The 17,087-nt window shown below is 40.9% G+C and overlaps 1 protein-coding gene across 10 annotated transcripts in view; it reads left to right on the top strand.

Annotated features, from left to right (window-relative positions):
• Positions 1-17,087, top strand: part of thsd7ab (thrombospondin, type I, domain containing 7Ab) — a 114,438-nt gene that overhangs the window by 88,809 nt on the left and 8,542 nt on the right. For 9 of the 10 annotated variants that reach the window (XR_009768444.1, XR_009768442.1, XR_009768445.1 and 6 more), the window contains 7 exons: positions 541-679; positions 1,306-1,459; positions 2,761-2,902; positions 5,072-5,187; positions 7,596-7,713; positions 9,044-9,189; positions 13,135-13,312. Coding sequence is in view for 4 of the 10 variants with exons in the window: in XM_061674803.1 (XP_061530787.1) it covers positions 541-679; positions 1,306-1,459; positions 2,761-2,902; positions 5,072-5,187; positions 7,596-7,713; positions 9,044-9,189; positions 13,135-13,312 (993 nt within the window). In the remaining 6 variants the exon portion in view is untranslated. Of the gene's footprint in view, positions 1-540; positions 680-1,305; positions 1,460-2,760; positions 2,903-5,071; positions 5,188-7,595; positions 7,714-9,043; positions 9,190-13,100; positions 13,313-17,087 lie in introns of all 10 variants that reach the window. The other variant, XM_061674801.1, reaches the window with a different exon arrangement.

The raw sequence follows: 17,087 nt of genomic DNA, 5'->3' as shown, positions 1-17,087 counted from the left end.
AATGGTGCAGAGAGTGGAGTTGATTATTAATGAGTTAGCAGCGGAAGCTTGCTGTGGTTATTGCAGCTCCTGCACATTTTTTTGCTGAGCCGCAACTGCGCAAAAAGTGTCCACTTTTCACACTCTTAATGTCAATGCTAATGTTATTGTTAAAAGCCCACAGTGTCACACTTACACCCGCCTGCAACATAGCACCACAAATTCCTGTCCAAATGTACTCTGCATACTTTGTGTGTGTGTGTGTGTGTGTGTGTGTGTGTCCTGTGTGTTTGTGTGTAATATAGAGAGAAAATTTATCCGCATTTATATGTGCAACTATATATATGTTTATGTGTGTATGCTTTGCTTTGCTTATTAATCCTCATGTCTCCTTTTATTCCCGTCCTCCCTCCACCGGACTTCTGGACGATGCCGGCCACTGCAGGCTCAGGTAACAACTACTGTTTCTCCGTCTTTCTTTTCTACCATAATAGTGTATTTTAATACATCTCCATGACAGCGTCAATCAAAAAAGGTATAGATTAACGTATGGATGTGGTCCTCAGGTGTACGAGGTAGTGCCGTGCCAGAGCGACTGTAATCAGTACGTGTGGGTGGCCGAGCCCTGGAGTGTGTGGAAGGTCAGCAACGTGGACCTGAAGGAGAACTGTGGAGAAGGCGTCCAAACCAGAAAAGTCCGGTAGGAATCTCATACTGTACCGGAGAACTAATATTTACAGTAGTTATAAAAGTGAATGTCTACGCACGCGTTCAGATTTGGCTTTTGCCATAAATTACAATTACATTTCTGTCTGTACGTAATTTTGTCTGTTTGCATTCACTGGACAGCCTTGAAATAGTAATTGATCAGTTTAACTCTGCTGTCAAGCTGCAGGTCAAAGTGACTAACTAACAAACAACCAAACGTGACCAAGAAATTAAAGGTTTTGGGCTTGATTTTAGGCACCCCTCAAAAATCCAGAAAACTGAAATGGTGAAAAAGAGTTTTTAGTGTTTACATCTCAACAATTCAGGACTGAAATTGTTCTGTCTTTGCGCGTTTTCATCATTTTCTTCAAACATAATAAATGTATTTAGAACCAAAACTCTGAGATGACTTTACAAGGTCTGACCAACTCACCAATCAACTAATAAACTAACCAACGAACCCACTGACCAACTAACTACCTAACTAATGAAACAACTAGCTAAAGAGCCTAACTGACTAACTGACTAATCGAGCAACTAGCTAAACAACCAACCAACAACCAATTAGTCAACCTAACTATCTGGGTAGTCTACTAATTGAGTTCTCGTCGTGGACAGGTGTATGCTCAACACCATCGACGGGCCATCGGAGGCAGTGGAGGACTACCTGTGCGACCCCGAGGAGATGCCCCTGGGGGCCCGCGAGAGCCGACTGCCCTGCCCCGAAGACTGCGTCCTCAACGACTGGGGCCCCTGGAGCCGCTGCCGTTTGGTGAGAGCACACAAAAGCTCTCGTAATGTCACAAATATTTACTGGGAGGCTGTGTTGTGTTTGTCAAGAGGGACCTTTCTTTTTTGGGAAAAGACGTGGAAAGGACTTGATTGATCACACACACACACATGCACGCGCGTAATGGTGTATTCATCTGGGAAGCGAGGTGATTGATGACTCACACCACAATCGACACGACACACACACACTATACACAAATCCACATTGTTGTGGTAATGTAGCCGCATTTATAATGACAACGTCTCTGAGTACAAGGTGTCATCTGCTCGTGATGCACCGAAATGAAAATTCTTGGAATTATCAATCAAGCTTTATTTGTAAGCACTTTCTATACAATAAAAATGCAACACAAAGTGCTTTACCGTCATTAAAAATAAATCAAACCTGCCGATTAATCAATTATAAAACTATGCCAAATATTAGTAAAATTGCATGTATGGCTATGACAGCAGAACTACCAACCTTTCGAAATTTGCTTCCAGAAAAATTTGTCTTAATTTCCATATTTGTATAATTACGTCAAGAACATTACCTAACCGTGAGACAGTTATTGCAGTATATTATGTAATAGGATAAATAAATAAAAAATCTGCTTACGCTTCAATTTCACGACATGATCAATACTCTGTAACCGTAATCGTTAATAAATTATGGCTTCAATATTTATTTGAAAGTATTTCTTGCATCAACCTTGTAATGGCTGATGCATTTGCAGCCAAATGTCTTCTCTTGCATGCTATTTTTATATTTCCTGTATGCACTATTGCTGCTGAAATGATGCAAATTTCCCCATTGTGGGACTAATAAAGGTTCTCTTGTTCTCTCCATATGTATTATATTCATGTAATTTTAAATGATTGGCTCATTTTCTCAAGTGACATAGCAGCGGTGACGTACTCCCATCATTTTCGGTTTCCGGTCCTTTACAGCTATCAAGCATCCAGCAAGTGACAACAGAACCACCAAAATGTCTTTTTTTCTTTTTTTAAAGAAAAAGATTAGTAATGATGTGACAGCCTTGATGTTTCTGGAAGAGTAGGAACAAAAACCTCTGTGTAAGTGTGTGTCAACGGGTGGGTTCGTTGTCAAAAGGACAAAAAGTCAAGAGGAGGATAAGTAAGGTGAGAATGTGGGAAAAGAGCTTTGACAGTTTTTGACAGTTTCTTGCTATATTTCACAGTGTTTGTGAAAAACCCCTATTGAGTTTCAAGACCATCTGACCACGAGTACGTTAACGATAAAAAGTACAATTTTACTCTTCGCTTTTTGTCTGATTTCAGCCGTGCACCAGAAGCAACGGTCGCATTCGTGCGGCGTACACGCTGCGCTCGCCTAGCGCGGGAAGACTTTGTCCCGACACCACCGAAGAAGAACCCTGCGGCCTCAACCTCAACTGCTTCAACTACTTCTACAACATCACAGGTAGGCCTCGCCTGTACCATAACATAGCTTTATTCCAGCTTGTCAATTGTCTAAAAAAAAAAAAAAAAAAAAAAAAAAATTACATGGTGTTTTGCAATTGTGGTGTTGCCTTCAATGCCAGCTGAAGTGTGACTTGGACCCCCCCCCCCCCACACACACACACACAAAACACACACAAACCAACCTTCACCATGCAAGGGTTTATTCCAGCCAAGCGCGTCATTGAATCAAAGTCACGGTGGAAAGCATCCAAGTTGCACCTTCTCATCTCGTGTTCTTATCCCTTTCAGTCCCAGAGTAGTGCACCACACCTCCCAGGAAGAGCACACACACACACACACACACACACACTGCCTGTGTTGTTGTTTTGTTGTTCCTAAACAAACCGGCTGTAGCTAAAAACAGACTTAGTTGTTCTTGTCAGCTTGGAGTCAGTGGTGGCCTCCCCAATGTCATTTTTTTAAATTGATTTTTGTACAAAGCAGCCGATACACTGTGCCTTGAATAGCAGCCGCATTGGTTTGTTTCAGTTTTTATTTTTATTTTTTTGTTTTTGTTTCACCAATTCTATTAGTGGTGGGCTGTCGTTCTGATATGGACAATGCCTGAAATAAATCTTTGAAGACAAAACTGTCTTTGCAAAGAGGTCAGACAGTCAACGTTGTGACCTGCAGTAAATGGACTTTCTGGCCCCGAGGTGTCAAATAGATTTTTATACCTCCCCATATTTAAATATAAACGCACATAATGCAGATCAATATACATAATGCAGAGAGAAAAATGGGGGGAATCTATACTCAGTAAACATATAACTCCGGAAACAGCACTAAAAGATTGAGACAGATCTGCATTAATTTTGTAATGTAATCTGTATTATATATAAAATAGCTATTGTGCAATTCACTCTATTAACATTAATTTTGAAATTCAATCTGTGTCAAATATAAAATACATATTGAAATAGGTATCGAAAATCGACGCCATTTGTTCACACAAATAAAAATTACTCTAAAAACTAAGAATTGTGAGCTGGTTGGACCACGTCAGCTTTGCAATTTACTCCGTTTTAACTGTATACAAATACATAAGCATATACAAATATATACAAAAAGAACACCAATTTGATTACACTAAGGAAATGATTATTTAAAAAAAAACAGTCAGACTTCTTTACTGTAATTCATCTACTGCCGTGGACGTTTGTCAACTAGAATCAAACTGTTTCCTGCACCGACGTATACATTCGTGGTACGTTTTTCAACGGGTAGGCCTGGAAGAGGGTCTCACCCAGCTTGTCTGTGAAATTCAGGTTTGACCGATAGATCCCTGTGCATGGCGGTTTTGCATCGCTTTGGATTTGAGATCAGCACAGCTTTTGAGTAGAAGATAAACATTAGGCGGTAAATCTCAGCTTGTCACGTCAATTATGAGAGAAAGAAATACAGTATCAACACGTTGGAAGTCAGACAAGTTTAGGCACCTGACAGTTGAACAAAGTATGTATATGTATCGTATAAACAGAGCATATGTGTTGCCATAGGGAGGAGAAAGTTTGTGTTGCAATTGTGAGAAAAGATGACCCAATTCATGGAGTAGCTGACGAACGCCATTTAAATAATGTCACTGACGTTCATGCGATGATTCAACGTCACTGCCTCCGCATTTCTTAGTCGTATATCTGTTGATAAATTATCATTTTGCCATAAAAAGCCCTTTCTCTGTCTTTTTCTTTGTTTGTTTGTTTTTTTATAGTTTGAGGTGTCACAAAAGCAACAAATGCTAGTGTGTAAGTCGCTGTTCTGCTTGATGTTTCCTTTCTTTTTTTTTCTTTTTTTTTTTACAAAAAGCAAATTTTTTCGCTTTTTGGTTAGAAATCAGTGTTTTCGGTGAAACCAATCAATTTCTACTGCTCGAAAAAATTTTGTTGATGAAAGAAGACTTTCTTTTGGTAGGTTCGAATCTTAGATTATCTCAGAACACAATGTTGTGTGGGTGTGGAAAGATCACTCTAAATGCTCTAAAACGGCTGAGATTAAGGAGAACTGCGTTGAAAATGGCTGGCAGTGAATAAGTTAATTTACATTTTTCAATGCAATGATGGTCCAGCGTGAAGTCTGAAACCATCTATCCTTAATGCCTATTTTTTCTTTGTATTTATATTTGGTTCAGACTGGAGCACGTGTCAGCTGAGTCCAAATGCCGTGTGCGGGCAGGGAATCAAGACACGCATGCTGGACTGTGTTCGCAGCGACGGCAAATCAGTGGACATCAAGTTCTGTGAGGAGGTGTGTCACCTTTGTCCTTCTTCCTCATTTTCATAATGACGGTGTGAAATATTGTGCAATTCCCATGCGGATGTTGTCGCTGCGGGCCGGGGAATTGTAATCATTCATAACGAGTCTCCGGTTCCTGTAATTGTAGCCCGCAGCGACATTTGTCTTACAAAGCTTGTGATTTTACTCTGCTGCACATCATGAAGTAGTTCCAAAGGCTAATGGGAGTCGTAGTGCCACCGTGCAGTGACATCGTGGCGAGACACCAAACTGTGACATTGTAGCATAACATTGTAGAGGTAACATCGTAGCATAATGTCATAGCGTAATGTCATAGCATAACGGCACAGCAGAACAATGTCGTGGCGTAAGGCGTGGTGTAACGTTGTAGCGTAACATCATAGCGTAATGTCGTAGCATAACATCGTAGCATCACATTGTAGCATCACATCTCAGAATCACATCGTACGATCACGTCATAGTGTAATCATAGCGTGATATCACAGCTTGACATGCAAGACTAAACATTATTTCATAACATCATGACACCGTAGCGTAATTTAGCGTAATAAAATAGTGTCGTACGAAGTGTGACATCACAGCTTCACATCGTAGTGTGACATTGGTGCATAATATTGTAGCGTAAAAACATAGTAGCCATCGTAGTGTGATGTCGTACCATAACAGCATAAAACAGGTTGTAATAACATAGCCTAATAACTAGAGCTATCACTCTCAAATCGATTATCCTATAGATATTTCATTGAGTACTCGAGTAATCACTACTCCCCCCCCCCCAAAAAAAAATTTCAAAAATGTTTTTTTTTTTTTTTTTACTAACATGCATTTTGTTATCATATATGAGGACTGGACTTCTGTCCTTAAACTGCATATGTTGGTACTGAGTGTATGATATAAACTCTGTACAGAATTTGAAACAACAAAATCAGCCTTTGTTAAACGGTTAGCTTTCACGATTAGCATTAGCGTGCTACCGATTACCATTTTAGGTAAAAAAGAAATACATCATGTTCCGCATATTGGGGTGGAAAAAACGCTGGGGAATGGCTGGAACCGCATTTTCACGGAGAGTAACTAACTTTGAACAACAAAATAACAGGCCAATTAATATGTTTTTAGCGATATGAATATAAAATAATACACGTCCACACAGGATGCCACGTCTGAACCGGAAATGAATTCGTACATCACTGCACACATCACTTCAGAACATGGGCAGGTTCCATCCATCCATTTTCTGAGCCGCTTCTCCTCACGAGGGTCGCGGGCGTGCTGGAGCCCATCCCAGCTGTCATCGGTCAGGAGGCGGGGTACACCCTGAACTGGTTGCCAGCCAATCGCAGGGCACATACAAACAAACAACCATTCACACTCACATACACACCTACGGGCAATTTAGAGTTGTCAATTAACCTAACATGCATGTTTTTGGGATGTGGGAGGAAACCGGAGTGCCCGGAGATAACTCACACAGGCACGGAGAGAACAAGCAAACTCCACACAGGCGGGGCCGGGGATTGAACCCCGGTCCTCAGAACTGCGAGGCAGACGCTCTAACCAGTCGTCCACTGTGACATGGGCAGTTTAAAAGTATATTATTATTATTATTATTATTAATAAATATTTGTAATATAAGCTAAGATAACCTTTATTAGTCCCACAATGGGGACATTTGCATCGTTTCAGCAGCAATTGTGAATATGGGAAATATAATTATGTAATACAAATAGCATGGAAGAGGAGACATAATTACATTTCTTCTTCTTACATCTGCTTTCTGTTCACGTACAAGAAGTACATTGCGCAAAATACAAACCAAAACTATTGTCCATACCTAAACTATCCAATTCAGTCTATCAGCAATGTTGTTTGTTTGCAAAATAGAGTGCTAAGTTTTAATTTTGACCTTTGCGATTTGATTAATTTGCTTGAACAGACTTGTGTTTTTTTTGTTACCAGGGTTGCAAACAGAATTGGCAAAGGTGAATTAAGCCAGAGAGAAGGATATTTTTGATGATGGAACGTCGAAATCTCATATACTGGTGCTTTGATTGAGGCTGCAACTGCGTCCACCATTACAAGGGTGATGTAATAAAAAGTTGAGACATATTTGGAGAAATTGTTCTGGAAGTGAATTTTTCTAGGTTGGCAGCTGTGCAAATATATATAACATCATGTCGTGCCATGATGTCATGCTAGGATCTGAGGCTAGGATGTGACGCTCACCATGATGTCACCTTATGCTGTTACGCTACAATGTTAGGAGACGATGTTACACTAAGAAGTTATGCGAGAATGTTATCCTGTGACGTTACGCAGCAACGTTACGGCGTTACGCTACCGCATTACACTACTGCGTTATTACGCTATGTTATTATACTTCACGTGCATGTGTGCAGCTGAACCTGGAGAAGAAGTGGCAGATGAACATCTCCTGCGTGGTGGAGTGTCCCGTCAACTGCCAGCTGTCCGAGTGGTCGAGCTGGTCTGAGTGCTCGCAGACCTGCGGTCTAGATGGTAAGTGATGCGTGACACTTTGATGCACTAAAAAGTCGCACTATTGTCATGTAAAACACTAACAAGTAACACACACATGTATTTACCTCACACTTTTGCTCACAGGCTAGCAAGCAAGCTAACGAAGCAGTCTACATTTTCACTCTGCATTAATTAAGCCAACGGCCATGGGAAAACAAACAGGAAGTAGAAGCCTCACAAAATAAAATAAAAGACCTGAGTCAAAGCCCACGTCCACAAAAAGTTGTCCAATCAAGTCAACGGCAATAAGTGAAGCAAACATGAAGTAGAAACCTACCCAAATAAAACATCCAAATTCCTGTTCTTTGTTCACAAAAAGTTGGTCAGTTAAACCATCAGGCCAATGAAAAAAAAACAACAGGAGGTAGAACCTACAAAAATAAAGGATCAAAATGATTGTGCCCCACCCCCTCATTGCTGTTGGCACGATTGATCAGCTTGGCCGCAAAACCTTGATAGAGGTATGCGTGCGTGCGTGCGTGCGTGCGTGCTTCTCTGGATACAAGTGTATGCGTGGGATGAAAGGTTCTGCCGATTGTCAAGGTGCGTGCACGTGATGGAAACGGGGTTGCTTTCAAACGTGCACTGTTACGTAATGAGTTCTATTTTTAGACCTGCTCTCGTCTGTCCTGTGATCAATGCTCTGGATTTGCTCGTTAAGAAAAAGTTGGCTGATTGATGAAGTCAAATTAAAAGAGCAACGGATGGCAGGAGCTCAGGCAATTAAAAAATCAATAAAATAATAAAACATGTTGACAGTACAAAAGGAAACTTTTTAGAAAGGTTATTTTCTGAAATTTAAATGTGTTAAAAGCGTGGGAGGAATAAAACTCTTTGGAAAAAAGAGTTTATATGTTGTCTCTCGTCCCCGCCCCGCGTGTGTGGAGTTTGCATGTTCTCCCCGTGCCTGAGTGGGTTTTCTACAGGCACTCCGGTTTCCTCTTACAACCCAAACACATGCGTGGTAGGATGATTGAAGACTCGAGATTGCCCTTGGGTGTGAATGTGGGTGCGAATGGTTGTTTGTTTCTTTGTGCCCTGCGATTGGCTGGCGACCGGTTCAGGGTGTACCCCGCCTCCCGCCCAAAGATAGTTGGGATAGGCTCCAGCAGCCTGTGACCCTAGTGAGGATAAGCGGTAAAGAAAATGGATGAATGTTGTCTCTCTATTTTTTCACCGATTGCATGTGGCTTTGGAACCCCCGCAATAAACAGAGGTTCATTGCACCAAGAGGTAAATCTTCCCCAGGCTTTTAGGTAGAAATGCGGCTCAATGTGACGGACTGATGATGTAATTTTTCTTTATGCAGGCAAGATGTGGCGTCAGAGGTCTGTGGTTCAGGCCTCGCAGGGTGACGGTCGTCCGTGTTCGTCTCCGATGGAGCAGTGGAAGCCGTGTCCGGTGCGGCCGTGCTACCGATGGCAGTACAGTGCCTGGTCAGAGTGCCGCGTGGAGGTCTGTACAAATGGATGCATTTGAACCAAAATCGAAGTATCATTCCTTCTTTCCATTTTCAATCGACATTTGCAAAAGTATCTCATTATTTTATTTGTTTTTAAATGGAACATGGAAAATATCTGTACCAAAATTGCCATTTTCTTCACTTTTTACAGATATTACACTGAAAAACTCTTTGAATTTACATAAATTGAACATCTACATCAGTTGCACATTTTTTAAATGTGGTAAACTCATATAATTTCCGAGGAGAAGACGGGATGAGAGGATGTTAAAACGAGGAGGCAGAACCTTTTTGGCAGACCACTTCCTTCCGCACCAAAACATTAGAGCAATCCATTTTAACAAAACAGGCTTACTAAAATGTATCTCACCTAACTATTTCCATTCGTTCTTGTCTAAACAACATCCAGACTTTCATCTTGAGGTGACATAATGCCGCACAGCTCCCGCAGAGAGAGGGAAGAGGCAGATTTTACAGACAGTTGAGTGTTCAAGAGCATTAATAGATTGGTTCTCAACCTATTTTCAACACTATAAATTGGTTAATAATATGTAAAAATAACAGACAACAAGGGAACAGACCAATATAGTATTGGTGAAAAAATGTGAAATTGGCCATTTTTGGACATACAAGGTTTCCGCCTGACAGTGACAATACAGTATGTAATAACGAATTTGAGGTGATTATACATTTCCTATATCTGATTTTCAATCATAACAGCGCTCATAACAGGGAAAACCACAACAATGATGGCGCCACGAGTTTGACGCACCTGCCCTAAAGGGACATGGGAATAAAAAAATAAAGGTTTAACAAGAAACGAAATTGAAAATGCAATGTTATTTTACTGGATGAATTATCTCCCCACCTTGTCTTTTTTTATTTGCATAATCTCAATTTAAGGGCCCTCTTTCTCTTTGACTCCCTCCTCTGTTTGCCATTTGCCAAACAGCAGCGCAACTGTTTTACGAAATCTATCATAAAAGTGTTTTTCCCGTTTCCCGCTTAGGGACTCTGTAGCAAATCCTGTTTGCTGGCAAGCACTGATTTGATGTCTTTATATTTAGGCCAATCTCCAAGTAAAACTCCATTACCCTCTCCCCATGGGTGAATTTGTTTCATCGTTGTTGTGTTTGTTTACAGTCTGGTCAATGGGGTGGACTGACCCAAAAGTACATTATTAACATGAATGATTAATAACTGTGTTAGCTCGCAAAAGTTGTTTTTCCATGTCCCCTGAAGGGTTCCATACAGGAGTGAGTTAGATTTTTATATTAAATTTGTCGGGTGATCTGGGAGTTTGTCCTTGATATTATATGACTGACGGATCATTTGATAGATGATGGCTGTGGTTCAACTTCTGACTAATTGTAACGGCTAATAAGCTACCGTAGATTTAGTCATACTAGTTATCAAACTCCTGGGTTATGTAAACATGACCAATTATATATTAAAATCAAACTCTGGCTCATGGCCCGTTTTTTTCAATTTTGTATTTTTGATATGACCCAAAAATTGAACCGTGAAAAATGTGTTTTTTGTGTGATTGTGTGGGTGTTAGATTACAAGAAAAAATAACAAAACGAGTCACTTTCAGGTTTTTCAATTGGCAATGGAAAACTGAAAAAGAACGAATGATACACGGATTACCAAATCTCACCATGAAAGCTTGATTTCCGGCTGTTAATCAATACATTGGTACCATAAAGCAAAATGTTGAGCAGACAGGAACATGAGCTCAATGGCCCATTTAACTGAGTTGTTCCTCTAAATTAACTTTATGGCATGTTCAATTATCCAACCTTTCTTCAAACCACACACCAGAGGAAGAAATTAACAGTTCATGTCCAGTATGGAATATTAAGAGAAGTCAAACTGGATCATCAACCTTGGCTGCCATGCTGTGCCCCCACACAATGATGAAACTACAACCCCAATAAAGTCGGGTCGTTGTGTTTAACATAAATAAAAACAGAATACAATGATTTGAAAATCATGTTCAACCTATATTTAATTGAATACACTACAAAGACAAGATATTTAATGTTCAAACTGATTAACTTTATTGTTTTTAGCAAATAATCATTAACTTTTTTTTTTATGGCTGCAACACGTTCCAAAAAAGCTGGGACAGGTGGCAAAAAAGACTGAGAAAGTTGAGGAAGGCTCATCAAACACCTGTTTGGAACATGCTACAGGTGAACAGGCTAATTGGGAACAGGTGGGTGACATGATTGGGTATAAAAGGAGCTTCCCTGAATTGCTCAGTCATTCACAAGCAAAGATGGGGCGAGGTTCACCTCTTTGTGAACAAGTGCGTGAGAAAATAGTCGAACAGGACAATGTTCCTCAACGTACAATTGCAAGGAATTTAGGGATTTCATCATCTACGGTCCATAATATCATCAAACGTTTCAGAGAATCTGGAGAAATCACTGTATGTAAGCGGCAAGGCCGAAAACCAACATTGAATGCCCGTGACCTTCGAACCCTCAGACGGCACTGCATCAAAAACCGGCATCAATGTGTAGTGGATATCGCCACATGGGCTCAGGAACACTTCGGAAAACCAATGTCAGTAAATACAGTTTGGCGCTACATCCGTAAGTCCAAAATGAAACTCTACTATGCAAAGCAAAAGCCATTTATCAACAACACCCACAAACGCCACCGACTTCTCTGGGCCCGAGCTCACCTAAGATGGACTGATGCAAAGTGGAAAAGTGTTCCGTGGTCCGACGAGTCTACATTTCAAATTGTTTTTGGAAATTGTGGACGTCGTGTCCTCCGGGCCAAAGAGGAAAAGAACCATCTTGACTGTTATGGGGCTGTATTAGTGCCATTGGCATGGCTAACTTACACATCTGTGAAGGCACCATAAATGCTGAAAGGTACATACAGGTCTTGGCTGCCATCCAAGCAACGTCTTTTTCATGGACGCCCCTGCTTATTTCAGCAAGACAATGCCAAACCACATTCTGCATGTTAAAACAGTGTGGCTTCGTAGTAAAAGAGTGCAGGTACTAGACTGGCCTGCCTGCAGTGCAGACCTGTCTCCCATTGAAAATGTGTGGCGCATTATGAAGCGTAAAATACGACAACGGAGACCCCGGACTGTTGAACAGCTGAAGCTGTACATCAAGCAAGAATGGGAAAGAATTCCACCTACAAAGCTTCAACAATATGTCCTCAGTTCCCAAACGTTTATTGAATATTGTTAAAAGAAAAGGTGATGTAACACAGTGGAAAACATGACCCTGTCCCAGCTTTTATGGAACATGATGCAGCCATAAAATTCTAAGTTAATGATTATTTGCTAAAAACAATCAAGTTTATCAGTTTGAACATGAAATATCTTGTCTTTGTAGTGTATTTAATTAAATATAGATTGAACATGATTTGCAAATCATTGTATTCTGTTTTGATTTATGTTTAACACAACGTCCCAACTTCATTGGAATTGGGGTTGTACAATTCTTGGCTATGTAGCTTCATTCGTCTGTCTCGTTTACAGGGTTCACATTTGGTACAAGTTTCTGTATAAAGGACTGCTGCAAATTGTCAAATTGTGCCTAAAATGGCAGAATTCCTGTGCCTTTTCGAGCATGGCTGCTTGAGACTTTTTTATGACTGTATTTTTGAGAGAGAAGGCTCCCAAATTTGATGTTGCTAAGTGAAAATCTGGTTTCAGGAGCTGAGTTTTTAAAGTTTGGCTTTTTTTTAATGGCAAATCATAACATTTTGCCACAATGCTCTACCCACACGCAATGACAAAAAACGAAAAACAAGTTCATCTTCAAAGGACCCCTGAAAATGGCCAACATGACCCTAAAGTGGCTGATTTGAATGAAAATGGCAGACTTCCTGTGTGTTTACATTGACTGTAACTACAATATGCTGACAGCTGCTGGGCACTCCTGGTCTTGGTGGTCTTTCAGAGCGTGGTGTGCGGTCACGGCACGCGCTACCGGAACCTCACTTGCGTCGTGTCAGACGGCGGCGGCGAGCAGGACAACGGCGGCCAAGTGGACGAGGAGCTGTGCGGTGGTCTGGAGTTGTCCGTGAATGGAGACAAGCGCATCCGGCTGAAGGAGGCATGCACGCTCCCCTGCCCTGGTGAGGATTTCATTAAACATTTAACCCCTCCGGGTTGTCTAAAATGGATTTTAGATTTACCAGCATGTGTTCAATCAAAGAGAATGGTGGTCGTGGTGGGTATCTTGAAACTGTGAATCTGTACATGCCCTGAATGTGTGTACAGTATTTATTTATTCTATTTTTTGGGGGACAGTGGTAACGGTGTTCAAGAGAGAGTTTGAAACATTCCCCAGAACTGCCTGTTCCCACCACATTTGCACATCTTCCTGCAGAAACATGCACCTGTTGGACTTGAAAGGCTCGTGGGGGTATCTTGAAACAATAAAAGAGTCCAAGTAATGTATGTGTGTATTTTTAATGGGAGTGAGGATAGTCTTCATGGGAGAGGTTGAAACAATTCACAGAGGTTTCCACCACATATACACAATTCTAAAAAATACACTTTCCCTTTTCTCTGAGAGGTTGACTAAGGTTTAATCATTTATTTTTTCCATTTTTCATTTATTAATGTCAGACAGGCTCTTACACATTTTAAAGTGATCTATAGCTCATAATTTGATACAGACAATCATTACGAGGATATTCTTAGCCCGGATCAGAATTGACCCGGTACATGCAATGTGTACACGGAAAATGAACCGTTTGTAAGGGATACAAAGACGATCCAGCAAGGAGCTAATGTTGCAGGAGAATCGTGGAACGCTATTAGCCTTAGAGATCACTTTATTTCAATTGTGTACAGTGAGATGTCATAACTGTGAAAAAGGTGCTGCGATCAATAGCCTGTGTGGGAGAGATGAGAAAAAAACCTGCAAGGTTTATAGTGAGATCAAACTTTTTCAAACTAAAATATCATGCTGAAAGTCCTCCAATTTCAATAAAAAAGACATTGCTTCAAAGAAATGGAAAGTACCGTGAACTAAAAAGATACAAACAGAAAAAAAAGCCTCTTCTATTAGTTGTAGTCAGCACTCAAGCTGCTTTCCAGACCAGCTGGAGCATCTCTGGCAAAGCGTACTTGCTTGTAGTTGTTTATTTGTCACTCCCAGTTGAAGTTTTTTAACCAAACCATGTATGTTTTTCTAACGAAGGTCTGATACTGCAGCTTAATGCTAGCATATAACACAAAACGCCATAGGTGGGCTAACGAATAGCATCATTGTCGTAGTGTTATAACCCTTTATGCGACAGATATTTGAACACCAACGGTCGAGCAACAAATGAAGACAGAGAATATAACAATACTCAGAGGCATATATTCTATGTCCTTTGCGAAAAATGACGAATATTACTGCAGCTGAGTCAGTTGTGAAACTCTTCTTCAAATGTCTCTTTCTATACTGTACTGCCCCCAGGTTGCCGCGGTATTGTAGCGTGCTAGTTTTGTGATTAAAAAAACACATTACAAACATTTGTGTTGGTTTTTTGGGGGGGGGGGCTGGAACAGATCAATAGTCGTTCCAATCATTTCATTGGGAAAAGATGATTTGATTTGATGATCTCAAAGCACCACTGTAGCTATAAATAGCAAAATCAGCAAAACGGATAATTTCGCCGTAGCTTCTTATTTTTTTCCAGCGCTGCATAGCGGTGGGTTGACAGTATTGGGATTTTCTCCTGGAGAGCTGCTGTCATCTTAACGACAGGCGCCTGTCATGTGTCGGCTTTAGAGGGATCTTTGCTCCTAAAAGCCGGAGCGAACACAGGCGCACTCTTCAAATTTGTTTTGAGCTTTACATTGTCTCAGTTAGAGATGGTAGACCAAAGACCCAATTTAGCACTGTGCCTGATAAGCGAGGTGAATGTTATCACAGTGCAGCTTACATTTAAGTCAGTGTTGTTCTCTCTTTTTCGTCAGTGTCAGGACTCCCTGAAGGGAAATTAGTGCTAGCTCGCTCTGCCAAAAAGAGCAAGCACGAAACTACTACTTTGTTTCCAAAGTCTATTTTAACTCGTCGCAGATTGTTGAGCATTCCGGGGTCGGAACAGCGCGATAGCATTTTTTTAAGAGGGGACAGACAAAGAGAAGAGAGTGGTAAAAATAGAGAAAAAAGTAACAATGAACAATATAAACGACAACATCGGCTGCTAAAATAATAAAGAAGTAAAATCAATCTAAAACATGAAAATCTCTTCTCCTCGTTCTAGTCAGCACTCGAGCGCCATTGAAAACGAGCTGGAGCATCTGTGCAGGAACCTTTTCGGTCCTTGACAAAGCACCATGAACTAAAAGTTGCTGTCTTTTGCGGCAAAACTAATCCAGGAAAATCTCTTCTCCTAATTCTAGTCTGCACTCGAGCCACCTAAAGCTAATTCAACACAACAGTAGACTCTTCTCTTCATTCATCTTAGCACTCATGCAGGCATTACAGTACAGCTGCAGCATCTTGACAAAAATCTTTAAGGTCCTTGAAAAATTTCCTTTAACTAAAATCTGCTGTCTTTTATAGAGAAGCTAATACTCTACGTGAAAGTCTCTTGTCTTGGCTCTCGTCAACACTTAAGATGCATTCTCCACCAACTGAAGCATCTTTACAGAAAACAAGTAACATGAACTAAATGTTACTGTCTTTTAAAGTAACGCTACTACCAGACAGTTATGGACTCTTGTCTTAATTCTAGTCAGCACCCAGGCAGCATTCAAGACTAGCTGGAACATCTAAAAGGGTACTGTGAACTAAATGTTGCTGTCTTTTACATGAATGCTTATGCAAAACAACTACGGACTCTTCTCCTAGTTCTAGTCAGCACTCAAGCAGCATTTTAGACCAGCTGGAGCATAGGGGAAAAAAAGTACCATTAACTAAATGGCGCTCACTGTCTTTTACATTATCACTTATACGAGACAATTACTGACTCATCTCCTAGTTCTAGTCGGCACTCATGCAGCATTTGTGACCAGCTGGAGCTCCTTAAAAAAAGTACCATGAACTAAAGATTGCTGTCTTTTATAGTAATGCTTACACAAAACAATTGCTGACTCTTTTCCTAGTTCTAGTCACCACTCGAGCAGCATTTGAGACCAGCTGGAGCATCACTACAGGAACCTTTTAGTTTCCTTGAGTTTTAGGTGAGACGAGTGTGTCTGCTGGTTGGGGAGACGGCGAGACATTTGAGAGGAAATACAGTTGGATGGGAATTCTGGCACACACACACACACACACGTTCGTGCACTCTGGACCCGTGCTCCACTTTCTTTTCCCCCTGTTCGTTATTTGACGAGCTGCAATTGTCAAATGTCGTCCAATCCGACCTACGCTGCATCCAGAATCCTTTCTACCTCCTCCTCCTGCTGCTCAAATGAAAATCCAAAGATTCCAAACACGTCTCGCCTCATTCATCCGTTTCCCACGCAGCTCACCTCTGACTGTTAGCACAGTGACGGCGTAGAGGAAATGAATAGAAGTGCGGGGATGTGGCTGGAGGCCGTGCACACAACGCTACGGTCATCGTCAATTATCTGCCATAGATTAGAGCTAATTGATTCTGCCCGGTCTTTTTGCGAGCAGCAAGTTAAAGCCGCCAGGAAATGAAACAATAATTAACCTTCAAAGCAGTTAAGAGGGTGTGAAGAAAAAAAATGTAGCCTGTTAGAACAAGTAATCATGGAGCAATGATGTTTGCCTTGCAGTGGGTGGAAAATTTTGAGATAAAGATAACAATGCCAAAACAACAGTTCAAAAGTGGTAACAGTCGTAACTGGCATACTTTCCCTTAGACTTTTGGCCTTTCATTTAATCAAACAATAACTCATCATCCTTTAATATTCATCTTTCCGTTCAATGTTCGTCCC

This window comes from Phycodurus eques, chromosome 4, assembly GCF_024500275.1.
Source record: "Phycodurus eques isolate BA_2022a chromosome 4, UOR_Pequ_1.1, whole genome shotgun sequence".
Lineage (NCBI taxonomy): Eukaryota > Metazoa > Chordata > Actinopteri > Syngnathiformes > Syngnathidae > Phycodurus > Phycodurus eques.
This window is presented reverse-complemented; position numbering and strand designations above follow the sequence as displayed.